The sequence below is a fragment of the Loxodonta africana genome, chromosome 5 (genome assembly GCF_030014295.1).
Source record: "Loxodonta africana isolate mLoxAfr1 chromosome 5, mLoxAfr1.hap2, whole genome shotgun sequence".
Lineage (NCBI taxonomy): Eukaryota > Metazoa > Chordata > Mammalia > Proboscidea > Elephantidae > Loxodonta > Loxodonta africana.
In genome coordinates, this window is record NC_087346.1 from 160314002 (window position 1) to 160327856 (window position 13855).

The window sequence follows — 13855 nt, forward strand, 5'->3', positions numbered from 1 at the left end:
CAGGGCAGTCGGCCCTCGGTTTTCTGTTACGGGAAGCCCTCCCGGCCCTCACTGGGCATGGTCAGTTGACCCTGTTGGGCCCCAGGCTCCTCAGCTGGGCAGTGGAGGCTCAACGGGGCCAGTGGACACTCCCTGGGCAGGCCTGGCACTGGCATCCTCCCCTCCCTCACACCCTTCAGACACACTGCTTTCTGGCTCCGTCCAGGCCTCGCCTTCCCTTCCTCAAGCTCAGTGTGCGCCTGAAACGTCCACTCGTCCTCACCCACATAGATCTGTCTGCACCGGCATCTGCTACGCCCTGCTGGTCACCATCCCCGGGCTACTCCAAGGTCCAAGGAGGAGGGGGTCCTGTCCTCCCCACTCTAGCTCTCTAGCTTAGGAGATGTGCGGGGTCTTGCCAGGGCAGGTGGCTGGGCTGGGATGCTCACTCCCGAGCAGCCGAGACCAGCTGGTACCCCTGCACAGGCCTGGCACTGCATTGGGGGCACCCTCTTCTGTGTCCTGGAGACGCCCAAGGCAAGGGGTGGGAGATTTTCTTCTGTTCAGCACCCTCATCAGACTGTGCAGACGCCCCTCCTCATGTGGCAGGAGTCCTGTCCAGCCCAGAGCATTGGACGGGGGTGACCACGGACAGCCCGCTGCACCTCCCAGGGCCTTTGCGAATAAAGGGCTGTGACAACACCCAAAATACAGGGACTGAAGCTCGCACCCTTGACGAAAAACAGACGGGCGGCCCTCCCTCCAAGCACACCCTGGGGAGGTACCCCCTCCCCCACAGGGCTCTCTTTCCCTCGTCCACTTTTCACCAATCCCAGGTCTCTGGGGCACCAAGGGAGTCTCTGCTTGGCCTCACTGTTGCCAGCACTCCGGCAGCCTGGTGAGCTGAGGGGCACGTCAGACCAACTCAGCCCTGGGTCACCAGCTGGCAGCAGACCACGTCTGGTCAGCCACGCTGCTCTGCTCATCCCCAAGTGGCTGGTAGTCTCCCGTGGATCCCTTCAGAGGGTGACCTGGGCTGGGTGAGGCACTCCAGGGGCCCAGCACAGGCTGGAAGGGACCTGCCTGCTGTCTGTCCAAAACGTAGACCTTGTTGTTAGCCATCGTCCAGGCCATTCATCTCACGGCGACCCCGCGTGTACAGAGCAGAACTGCGCTCCGTGAGATTTTCAAGGCTGTGACCTTTTGTTGTTGTTTTTTAAATGATTTATTTATTTTGCTGTTGAAAATACAGAAAGCAAAACACGCCAACTTAACAATGGCTACCTGTGCGGCTCAGTGACATTGGTCACGTTCTGCGTGTTGTGCGAACCTTCTGGCCCTCCTTCTCCGAATCGTTCCTCCCGATGAACGTGAATGAAGAGCTCCCCAAGTCTCCCACCTCTGACCTCTGGGAGTTGCTGTTGTCAATTTCATCCCATTTTGATAGCTCTTTATGAAAGAACAGAATGCTTAAGGCAGACATTCTTCACTAATTAAACTATCGCTTGGTTTTAAGAAGATGTCATGGGATATTTTTGGTATAAGGTTTAAAGATTATCTCAAGGCACTAATCTCAGGGGTTTATTCAATGCTGTGGGTCTTTGGAAGCAGGTTGCTAGCTCTGTCTTTCAAGGCACCAGAGATATCATTGCTGATGTCAGATGGATCCTGACTGAAAGCAGAGAATACCAGAAGGATGTTTGCCTGTGTTTTATTGACTATGCAAAGGCATTCGACTGTGTGGATCATAACAAATTATGGATAACACTGAGAAGAATGGGAATTCCAGATCACTTAATTGTGCTCATGAGGAATCTATACATAGATCAAGAGGCAGTTGTTCGGACACAACAAGGGGATACTGATTGGTTTAAAGTCAGGAAAGGTGTGCGTCAGGGTTGTATTCTTTCCCCATACCTATTCAGTCTGTATGCTGAACAGATAATACGAGAAGCTGGGTGGTATGAAGAAGAACGGGGCATCAGGATTGGAGGAAGACTCATTAACAACCTGTGTTATGCAGATGACTCAACCTTGCTTGCTGAAAGTGAAGAGGACTTGAAGCACTCACTAATGAAGATCAAAGACCACAGCCTTCAGTATGGATTGCACCTCAACATAAAGAAAACAAAAATCCTCACAGCTGGACCAATGAGCAAAATCGTGACAAACGGAGAAAAGATTGAAGTTGTCAAGGATTTCATTTTACTTGGATCCACAATCAACAGCCATGGAAGCAGCAGTCAAGAAATCAACAGACGCAATGCATTGGGCAAATCTGCAAAGATGTCACCCTGAAGACTAAGGTGCGCCTGACCCAAGCCATGGTATTTTCAATCGCGTCATATGCATGTGAAAGCTGGACAATGAATAAGGAAGACCGAAGAAGAGTTGACGCCTTTGAATTGTGGTGTTGGCGAAGAATATTGAATATGCCATGGACTGCCAAAAGAACGAACAAATCTGTCTTAGAAGAAGTGCGGCCAGAATGCTCCTTAGAGGCGAGGATGCCGAGACTGCGTCTTACATACTTTGGACATGTTGTCAGGAGGGATCAGTCCCTGGAGAAGGACATCATGCTTGGCAGAGTACAGGGTCAGCGGAAAAGAGGAAGACCCTCGACGAGGTGGACTGACACAGTGGCTGCAACAATGAGCTCAAGCATAACAATGACTGTGAGGACGGCGCAGGACCGGGCAGTGTTCCGTTCTGTTGTGCATGGGGTCGCTGTGAGTCGGAACCGCCTAGACGGCACCTAACAACAACGACAACTGTGGGTTTGAATCGTCAGCTTTCGACCAGCAGTTGAACATTTAGCCGCTTGCACAACAACCCGGGGACTGTCAAACCTAGGCCACGCCCCCTCAGAGACACACAGGCAGCCACCCCCAGGGCCAAGCTCTTGCGGGGGAATCTGCCCCCTAGATACTCCCACCCCAGTGTCCCCTCCTCAAAACCATTACCTGGATTCTCCAGGCCTGCTCTCCTGGAGCCATCCATCCACCCCAACCACCCCAGCCCCCCTCAGCCCTGAGAGGCCGCCCAACCCCCCACCCGCGACACAGGTTCATCATCTCTCCCCCGTGGGGTACTGGCCTCCCACCGGCTGGGCCAGCCCACTCTGCACACCCTGCTTCCTGAAGACAGGGCCCCTCCCAGCCCCTCGGCCTGGCCCCAAATCTGCTCAGCACTTCCTGTCTCCCTCCTCCTCCAGAAAGCCCTCCCTGACCTACTCCTCCCCTTCAGGATTTGCCTGCGGCAGTGACTGTGGGCGGTAGGTGGAGGCCAGATCCAACTATGCCTGCAAGCCACAGCAGGAGCACAATGGGAGCCCTGGATGGCTGTTGGCAGGGGCCATCTAGGTTTCGTAAAGCCCCTCAGGCTTGTGGAGGTGACCACCAGGGAAGGAAGAGGCCTGGGCAGGAAGACCCCAAGGTGAGGGGAAGGGTTTCCAAGGCTTGGCCGGAGATAGGGTAAAGTAATTGTGCAGCCCCCGGGTCCTACGCTCCGCTCTGGCTGGACTACTGCCCTCCCTCCTCCTTGGCTGCAGCCAGGCTCAGCCCTGCAGGAGCTGAGGGGGTGGAAGAGGCGTCAGAGAGAGGCAGCTCCTGCCTGATCAGCCCCACTGCTGAATTCCTAGATATGTGCAGCCCAGGAAAGCTGCTAAGAGGATTAGAACTCAAAAGCCAACCAAAGCTCTTGAATAAGTAAGACAGAGATGCCACCAAAACCCACTCAGGGTTGCACGATAAACGCCAGTTATTAAATGCCACATTGTAAATGAGCAGGGCTCTCATTTGTGGATTATGTGCACATTCCGAGGCTATCTGTCTGCGGCTGCGTGGCTCACACGCCTGGGCAGGTGGACTGGAGACCCCCCGCCACACACAGGCCCTCTGACGACGAACTACCCCATTGACAGAACAGCTGCCTTGAGCGGAGGCGAGAGTTGGCTCCAAGGGCGCAAGGGGCTCCCTGGAGAGGGCGTGAGCCTCCTGTTGCTGGAGGTATTCAAGAAGGGCGATCTCCCACCCATGGGTGGCCCATTCACGTCACACCACCTGCACACAGCACATACCAGGCACTGGGCCAGGTCCGGCGGGAGACAGACCAGGCCCTGCCCTCGAGGCACAGGGACTGGTGAAGACACAGATAAAGCACCAAAGCAAGAAACAGCACCGAGGACAGACAGGTGGTGGTGCAGGTGTGGGCGTGAGGACAGAGAAGGCCACCTAGCTCAGCCCTCAGGGCGGCCTCTGGGAGTGGGGGGACATTTCAGAAAAGGGCTACGGCGCAGCCACTCAACAGGGAGTGAGAGCTGGGCGTGTGCAAAGGCCCCGATGCAGGAAGGAGCTCAGGAGACGATGACGGTGTGAGCTGACGCTGGAGGTGTGGGAAGGGGCCGGGCAGCACAGGGTCTGGGGGCCAAGTAAGGTTGGTGGGTGTCAGAGGGGTCCTGCAGGTGACAAGCAGAGCAGGTGAATAAGACCATCCTGGCTGCCTGTGGGGGAGGGGCCACAAGGAGGGGTCTGTGGAAGTTCAGCATTGCTGGGGCCAGGAGGAGTGGCAGCTGGCCGGAGGCTTTGCGAGGTCAAGCCAAGAGGACTTGCCATTGGATGGGACGTGAGAGTGGAAGGACAGGTGTCAGAGATCACAAACTTCGCAGGTGGTCCCCTCAGCTGAGCTGGGGAGGACCGGAGCCGGAGATCAAGACAGCTCAGTACCAGGCAATGCCACTTCTCCAGCTCCAGAAGGAGACAGGTGGGAGATAGACTCCCTGAGTCATCCCCCTGGGTAGTAGTTAAAGGCAGGGGATGGGACACGCACCTGGGATGAGAAGGTCCCAGGAGGCCCTGCTACCTGTCAAAGTGAGGAGGAGAAGTGGGGGCTGAGGGAGGAGAGAGGAGGGAGGGAGACTGGAGGAGAGAGGAGAAGGTACACACCTACCATGATAGGGAGCGGGAAGGGCATCACCTGGAAAGTACCTGGCCCAGGTGCGTGAGGAGCTGTCAGGTGTGCAAATGTCTGGAATGGGCACTGCTGTATGAGCTGCCCAGCGACTTCTGGCTGGGCCCCCTAGAGGGCAAAGGGGACACCACTCACTGAGCACTCTACAGAGGCTGGGGACCCAGGCCGGACCCCAACTACAGGCCTCAGGACCCCCCACCCCTACAGCAAAAAGCCTGGGGCCTGGAGAGTAAGGCTTTCAGAGGCATCCAGACCCGGCCAGGAGGGCTCGGTCCCATCCTAGCTGTGGGCCTCAGGCCGTCGCTTCCCTTCCAGAGCCTCAGTTACGGCGTCTACAGTGTCAAGTCCCTGGGTGGTGCAAAAGGTGAACAAGCTTAGCTGAAAAATGGAGGTTCAAGTCCACCCAGAGGCGCCTTGGGAGAAAGGCCAGGCAACCTGCTTCTGAAAAGTCAGCCATGAAAACCCCGCAGAGCACAGGTCTACACTGACACCCACGGGGTCACCCTGAGTCGCAGTCGACTTGAAGGCAGCTGGTTTTTAGGAGCGTCTGGCACTGCAGGTCCCACGAGGATGGGGGTTGGCTTCTGAGCCCCTACCCAGACCTGGGTGTCTGAAGTCCCTATGTACTGGGTTACAATGATGACACAACACAGGGCCACTAAGACAGGTGAGCCACGGCCTCAGGGCTGGGCAGCGGCTCTGAGGAGCCCGGGCAGACAGGCAAGGGTGCTGGTGTCAGGCCAAAAACATGGGGACCCATGGCAGGGCCAGGACGCTGCTGGGGCCTCTTCCCCCCTGCACCCGGGCCTCTGCCGCCTCCAGCCCCAGCTCTACACATCTTCCTTGTGCAGCAGCCAGGGGCTCAAACCCTCCTGCCTACGCCCCTCCCTGTGCTGAGAGCACCCTTCACAGCCCAGCAGAGCAGCACCGCCCCTGCTCCCCACCCCCGCCAGATGAAACAGAAATGGTGGGAGTAGCCGAAGCTGTAATAGTGATACAGTGTTGCCGTTAGCTGTTGTTGAGTTGCCTGGGGCTCATGGGGCTCTTATGCACAATAGAAGGAAACGCTGCCTGGTCCTGCGCCTTCTTCACAATCGTTGGTATGTTTGGGTCCATTGTTGCAGCCACTGTGTGAATCCATCTCACGGAACTTTCCCTCATTTTTGCCGACCCTCCACTTGACCAACCATGATGTCCTTTTCTAATGATTGGTCCTTCCTCATGACGTGTCCAAAGCAAGCGAGATGAAGTCTCACCATCTGGGCTTCTGAGGAGTGTCCTGGCTCTATGTGATGTGTGGCAATGTGTGGTGACAAACAGGCTATTGACTGGTCATTAGGTGCTGGCATGAGGTTTATGTGTCTTGGGTAATTAACCCTTGCAACCACTCTCTATGGGAGGTGCTACTGATACAGGGGGATAGAGGAGGAGAGAATGAGTAAGAGAGACAAAGATTGGAGAGAGAGAGAAGGTGAGACTGGGGAGAGTTCTAGAAAGTGAGGGTGTGAGAAGAAGAGACAGCCCATAACAAAAGAGAGAGACACAAAGAATGTAAAGAAAATAACAGTGTGAGATTGAGAAACAAAAGAGGGGGAGGCCAAGATATTTGGTAGACAGTGTGGGAGACACTCCCCTTTATTACTTGGTTTCTACCCTTTTTGGGTTCCCTAGTTGCTATACTTCTTCTTCTTATTTTTGGGCCTTGTCTCCTCAAGCTTCTGATAAAGTTTGTGTCCTCTAGGTTACAACAATTTCAAGATGATGCAGGGTTTCCAGCCCGTTCCTGAAAGTGAGACCCCAGTCCTTACAAAACTTTAGACCAGATAGACAGAAATTTCTACTCTGCTAGGCAGGCCAACAACCCAGTGTCAGCTTGAAGAAGTTACAGAAGAGACCTTCACCCCTACACCTTCATAAAGAATCATGAGTATGAAATCTCTCAGGGGGGATTGAGAGACAGACAGGGTTAACTGTGCTGGGAGAACAAAAGAGCTGTTAAATGATTACCACCTAGTAGTTGGGTAAACAGGAACCACACCCTGTCAACATGAGATAAGGTTGAAACAACCCATGAATTACTATCTCCTTCTTAGTGTTTTTCTAGTCCCTTCCCCCTTTACAGGCTCCCACAGAAAAACAAAGTGTGACCACTGTTAAACCTTCTTTAGCCCTCCAGAGATGGTGATGTAGTGCCAAAGATCAGCGTGCTTGCACTATATCCCATAATAAGTGATGTGAAGGGCTGCCGAGAGGACTCCATCTTGAATATCAGCAGGTTCCATCTTGGATTCCAGATGAGTGCAACCTAATTGATATGCAACACCATTCTGAGAAGTACCCACCCCTTGAAAGAAGCCCACTAAATATTCATCACCATACTGTCTCCACCGAACCCATATAAGCCCTAGCCTTGCTTCCTTTTCGAGTCAGCCTCTTGGAAAGGCCACCTGCGGGTGCCATGGGCACTTGGAGAAGCATATGCCCATCTTCAAGACACTGGGCAGCACCAACCTATTACTGTACCTAAACACAAGTCTGACCCGATACCTCACCTCTCAAAGGCTCACCCAGCCCATCTCTTATGCTTCTCAAACTGAGTTCCCTGGAACCCCAATGGGCCACAGGGAGGTCTTATGTTTGTACCAGAAGAGAAGAGCTGTCTGTTACTGATTGACCCATGCCCCCCAAAGAGATCCGCTGAAGTTCAGTGAATGTGACCTTGTTTGGGGAAATAGGATATTTCCTTGCAAAAGTTATCTGTTAACAAAGTTACACCAGAGCAGGTTGTACCCCCATCCTAATCCCTTCTGAATGGCATCTAATGAAAAAGAAGGACAGGCAGGAAAACAGAGTCACACAGGCGGGGGCAGGGGGTAGGCAGCATGTGAGGGTCTGTCTATAAGACAAGGACCACCAAGGGTTGCCTGCGGCCACCAGAAGCCAGGAAAGAAGCAGGAGCAGATTCTCTGTCACAGCCTTGGAAGCAGGAACAGATTACCCAACAAGCAAGGTAAGCACGTGCTTAGGGGCATCAACAAATCAGGGCCACCAGTTGTCCAAAGCAAAGACCCACAGATACTGAGCAGACAGGACACAAGGAAAAGCGAGCGCCACAGGGGGAGGGAACCGGCGGGGCGCTAAATGAAACTCATTCCAGCTCCTGTGGGTGAGAACGTGCCGGCGGAAATAAACTCCACGCAGGGTCACGAGGGCGCCCACACGCAGGGTCACGAGGGCGCCCACACAGGGTCACGAGGGCTCCCACACGCAGGGTCACGAGGGCGCCCACACGCAGGGTCACGAGGGCGCCCACACGCAGGGTCACGAGGGCGCCCACACAGGGTCACGAGGGCGCCCACACGCAGGGTCACGAGGGCGCCCACACGCAGGGTCACGAGGGCGCCCACACGCAGGGTCACGAGGGCGCCCACACGCAGGGTCACGAGGGCTCCCACACGCAGGGTCACGAGGGCTCCCACACGCAGGGTCACGAGGGCGCCCACACGCAGGGTCACGAGGGCGCCCACACAGGGTCATGAGGGCTCCCACACGAAGGCTGTTTAAGCTGTGGAGCCCCGACCACTTCAACACCTTCGCTGCCATCTGTCTCCACAGTCCCCTCCCGTGTAACTGAAACTTGGCAGGTCTCTTGGGAGTACACTATTTCTTTCTAATAAACAAGAGGTGGACGTGGGCTGTCGAGTCTAACTCTTGCTACATTCACCCAGTATGCAGCTGGATCCAACATGAGCGGTTACTGCGCAAGGACGGATTATATGTATAGATAACATGTCTCTGATGCATCTTGAGAGAACCGTCTGGTGCATACCCGCCTGCTGATCCAGCACCTCCAGCCAGAAGGGCCAGCAATGCTCTTTGCCACGATATAAACACAAGGGTATGCGCTTGTGAACATCCTGGTAAATGATAAATGGGAACTGCCGCCCCAGGTGACACGCAAGAGCGAGGGAACTCAAACAAGTCAACAATTGAGATGAATTCAGTCGCGTTACTTTAAAAAGCGTATCACATTTATACACAGGGTTACGTCCTAAGTTTTGTAAACAATAATATTTGTAACTTTAACTTTAAAATACGTTTGGCACACATGGATGCAGTCTAGCATACATTTAATATAATACCAACAGGGGTCATAATTTCAGATAATACTAGCATAGCAAATGTATGAAAATGCTGGAAATACTAGTATTTATCGAACACAAAAAGTTTCAATTATGTATCAACTGACTTTCTTTTTTACTGTCTGTTGCAAGGGATACAGTGCTTGATATTAGTCTATACGCGCTAACAAACGAGGTATATATATAACTCAAGGAGCCCCGGTGGCCCGGTGGTTAAGAGTTCAGCTCCTAACCAAAAGGTCAGCAGTTCAAATCCACCAGCCACTCCTTGGAAGCCCTAAGGGGCAGTTCTACCCTGAGTCAGAATCAACTCAACCGCATCGGGTTTGGTTTTTGGTATATATCACTCATCAACCCATTCGAATGTGTGGGTAACCAGAGAAGCGGCCACCACAGATACGTCAGTGTTTAGGGCCCTCACATGCCTTCATCCAGCTCTGCTCAGGAGGAATCGTTACCGCCAACACCCTCATTCAGGCTGCAGAATCTGCCCTCCTGAGCCTCACCCAAGCATGTCCGGGACAGCGGGGTTTTCTAGCATTTTCCTCCATTCCTAAGGTCAACCTGCATGGCAAGAAGCCATCTCAGGGCAGCTCCAGGTTGGGCTGGGGGCGGGGGGTGTGGGGTAGGGGGGGTGGGGGTGGGGGGGTGGGGGGGTGCTGTTCTAGGGCTTAAACCAAAAAAAATTGTATATCAGTAGAAATTATTCAATGGCTTTACCCAAAGGAGTCCTAGATGCCAAAAACAGTTAAGAGCTCGGCTACCAACCAAAGATTGGCAGTGCCAATCCACCCTGAAGTGCCTTGGGAAAAAGGCCTGGTGATCTACTTCCAAAATGTCAGCCACTGAACACCCTACAGAGCACAGTTCTACTCGGAGACACGTGGAGTCGCCATGAGTTGGGGTGAATTTGTTGGCAAAGTTTTTTTTTTTTTTTTTGCTCCCCATGGTGCCACCAGGAGACTGCTGGCAATCACTGTCTCCCTGAAAGCTGCAGCCAAGGGCGGATGTAGGTCTGACTTCTCTCTGTAGTGAGATACACTCGAATAGATCTGAGGTCCTGAGAAAGCCTCAAAGTAAAGAGGAAAACCCAAATGATGAAGCCCAAGAAAATCTCAACAGCGTCTTAGCCTCCTAGGGCTGCCTTAGAAAACACCACAAAGTGTGTGGTTTTAAAAAACAGAGATTTATTCTCTTACAGCTCTGGAGGCTGGAAGCCTGAATTAGGTGAGTGGAGACAGTGCTTTCACCCAACACCCAACAGAGCAGGAGCATGAGAACAGGGGAGGGACAAGGACAGGTCACTTTGGATGAGGCCAGAAGCCGGAGAAACACAGAGGTAGAGGAGCACTTGGTTCCATTTTGACTGAGCAATCCTGGGACCCTGGGACAGCAGTTCACCCTTCTGGGCCTCATTTTCCCCACCTGGAAGACCAGAGGGCTGGTTGGACGATTTTTTAAAGTGCCTTTCAGCTACACCTAGGGAACGCTGGTCTGGGCTTCAGTTCCGCAAGAGACGGCCTGGCCCCCATCGCCCAGCCCGAGCTTACCTGACGGGCAGACCCCCTTCTGCAGCTGGCGCACGGGCATCCCCGTGAGCTTCAGCGAGCGTCGGCTGGCCGCCAGCAGCGCACACACGTTGGCGTAGGTGTGCCCGTCGGTACCGCACACGGCATGTATCCAGCGACAGCGACACGCACCACGCGCGCACTCCAGGCTCTCCCCACACGGCGAGTCGAGCGGGCGACCGCAGGGCTCGCCCTCGCCAGCGGCGCACACCAAGCAGCACTTGCAGCGGTCCGGCATGTAGCCGCTGGGGCAGCGGGGGCTCAGGCACCGCGACACGTTGCAGCGCTCGGAGCACGACGGCGCCGTGAGCTCCTGCGCCAATGCCAACTCTGCCAGCGCGGCCAGCGCGGCCAGCGCGGCCAGGAGCAGCGCGCGCGCCTGCATGGCGCACGGGGAACTGCCTGGTCTGTGGGGACTGCCGGGCCGGGCGCCTGCCGAGGGCCAAGGAGGCAGCAGGGGACTGGAGGGTTGCAGACGAGGACAGGCGCCGGCTCCCTCCGGCGTGCGGACAGTCTGTGGGCCTCTGCCCGGCGGGCGCGCTTAAAGGCGGGAGCTCGCCCTTCCTCCTTGGAAGGGGCGGCCCGGCCCTCCAGCCCCGCCCTGGCTGCCGGCCTTCCCGGAAGCAGGGGCGACGGACGCGCAAGGTCCCCGCGGTGGACAGACTCGTCATTCATCCTGGGCCGTGGGAAGTGGGAGCCGCCAAGATGCACGGTCGGCACCCGCGAGTCCAAGCTACCTGAGCCACTCTCCACAGAGCCCCCCTGCAGCCCGCCCCCGAGCCCCCCGCACGCAGCACACTCGGGGTGACCCTCTGCCCTCTGCTGTGAGTAGCGATGCAAAGTCATCGGTGCACAAGGACCTGTTTGCGACAGATGGCCTAATCTGTCGTCTTCCCAATCACTCCCCTGACCCCACCCAGCCTTTCCCTCCCTTCCAAGCCCTGGACAAGCCCGGGGAGCAGATGTCTGTCCTAAGTCCTGGGCCAGTGAGTGTACGTGATGGGACTCAGTGCCGGAGCCCTCACCATGGGCAGCTCCAGGGCTTCCTTGTTCCTGAGCACAGGGCAGAGCCCTGGGCGAGAGGGACCCACGGCACCCAGCACCCAGGCGGTGTCCGGTGCCAGCATGTCCAGTCAGGGCATTTAGAGGAATTTTCTATAGAACCTACTAGAAGGTTGACTTAGCGTTTCCATGAGCACAGCTCTCAGGGATCGCTTCCCCAGCAGCATCCTGGGGCCACTGTAAGAAAACACCACACAGTGGGGGCTTTGAGAACAGGAATTTGTTGTTTCTCAATTCTGAGGCTGGGAGTCCAAACCTGGGTGTCATCCATGTCAATTCCTTCTGAGGCACCCAGAGAGAAACTGTTCCTGCCTCTCCCGGCTTCCATGGCTGCCAGCGATCCCTGGCATTCCTCTGCAGCTTGTAGATGGTCTCAACACACGTCTTCCCTTGTGTGACTGTTTTCGTGCCTGGCCTTCTCTTCTGTGAGACGCCGCTCTGAAGGGACTAGGACTAGATTCACCCTACTCCAGTATGACTTGACCAACAAAACATCTTCAAAGAAAGGCTCTATTCCCAACAAAGGCCATGTTCACAGGCACAGGGAGTAGGACTTCAACATGTCTTTTTGGGGACACAATTCAACCCATAACAAGGACTCATGCACAGCACTGAGAGCAGTTTCAGGGACAGGCCCCATCCTTGGAGCACCCTCTGTGCCTTGGCCTGTGCGTGCGAGAGGGAAATCCTCAAATGGCTGAGGATCCACTGGCGGTAACGAGCTCCTAGGAGTGGCCCAGCGGCTCCCAGGTGGGTCCTCAGGGTGACTTAGGCTGTGCACAAATGACTCCTTCCAAACACTTCGCACGGCATTACTTACGACACCAAGAAACCTGGACTGACTTAGAGGTCTCTCAACTAGGCTGTTTGAGGAGCCACACGGAGTTCATGATGCGCACCGCACCTTCGGGACGTGAAGGGTGCTAGGTCACCATGCAGCAAGGCAGGCAGGCTACGGAACAGTGAGTGGGCTGGACACCCCTGGGCCCACAGGGCTTTCCCCCCACCCCACAGTGAGTGGGCTGGACGTCCCTGGGCCTCTAGGCCTGCCCCACCTCAGTGAGTGGGCTGGACACCCCTGGGCCCACAGGCCTTTCCCCCCACCCCACCGTGAGTGGGCTGGACGCTATGGACCAAAGGGTGCTATGTTTGCAAAAGTTAAAAAGGGTATCTGCCTATCTTTCAAGCAAAATCTGGAAGAAAACACTCCAAAATGTGTACCAAGCTGGTGGGATTCTGGGTGATTTTTTTTCTTTAATGGATTGCTATCTTTACATTGACATGTATTGAGGGTTTAACTTTTAAAAGTTGTTTTAAAGCAATGTGTGTATTTGTGGTACATGTGTGCATCGTGTGTGTGTACATGTGCAGGGTGTGTGCATGCCTGTGTGTGCAGTTATGTGTGTGCCCATGCCTCTGTGTGCACGTGATATGTGCGTGCGTGCACTGTGAGTGTACATGCATGTGTGTGCATGCACTGTGTGCATGGTGTGTGTGCACATGTGTGCATATGGTGTGTTGTGTGTGCATACGTGTGTGTACATGCCTATCTGCATGCATGTACGTTGTGTATGTTGCTTTGCTGGGTGTATGTCACTGTCTGTCCTCCAGGCACACGGTCCTGGTCCCCAAGGCTCGCTCCCACAGCCAGGTTCCCAGGCTCGCTGCCCTGGCTGTGCCCAGAAGGAAGTGGGGGGAGCTTGCCGCCTCTAGCTGGCCTGGGATGCTGAAAGCCCTGCTCCTAGGGAGGCAGCCACTGATGAGTGCAGGAAGAGGAAAGTGCTTCCATCACCCCACAGACCTGAGAGGCAGTGCTGGGAGGGCCCAGAAAGCATCCCACTGACTTCTGTTGTTCAGGAGGGGAAACTGAGGCCAGAGAGAACACACCAGTGCTCTTAATTGTGGAACAAGTGAGTGGCACCGTGGGGCAGGGGCTTGGGTGCAGAGACTGGCCACTGCCCCACCTGACTGATCTGCACACTTCCCCAGTGTGGCCCAGGGACTACAGGACAGGTGATGTGGGGACAGGAGCAGCAGATGGCCACTTGGTCAGCTAGAGTCCTCACGGCAGGCCAGCATCGTCCCTTCTCTAGAGGTAAGGGGAGAGCAGCTCAGCAGAGCGAATAACTCACCCAA

At 55.1% G+C, this 13855-nt stretch overlaps 1 protein-coding gene across 2 annotated transcripts in view; it reads right to left on the reverse strand.

The window, feature by feature from the left end:
* The window catches only part of HTRA3 (HtrA serine peptidase 3), a 57915-nt gene extending 46746 nt beyond the window's left edge, over positions 1 to 11169 (reverse strand). For both annotated transcript variants that reach the window (XM_064286192.1, XM_064286191.1), the window contains exon 1: positions 10640 to 11169. In XM_064286192.1, coding sequence (XP_064142262.1) covers positions 10640 to 11042 — 403 coding nt within the window. In that variant the 5' untranslated portion in view covers positions 11043 to 11169. The remainder of the gene's footprint in view (positions 1 to 10639) is intronic.
* Positions 11170 to 13855: the final 2686 nt, after the last annotated feature.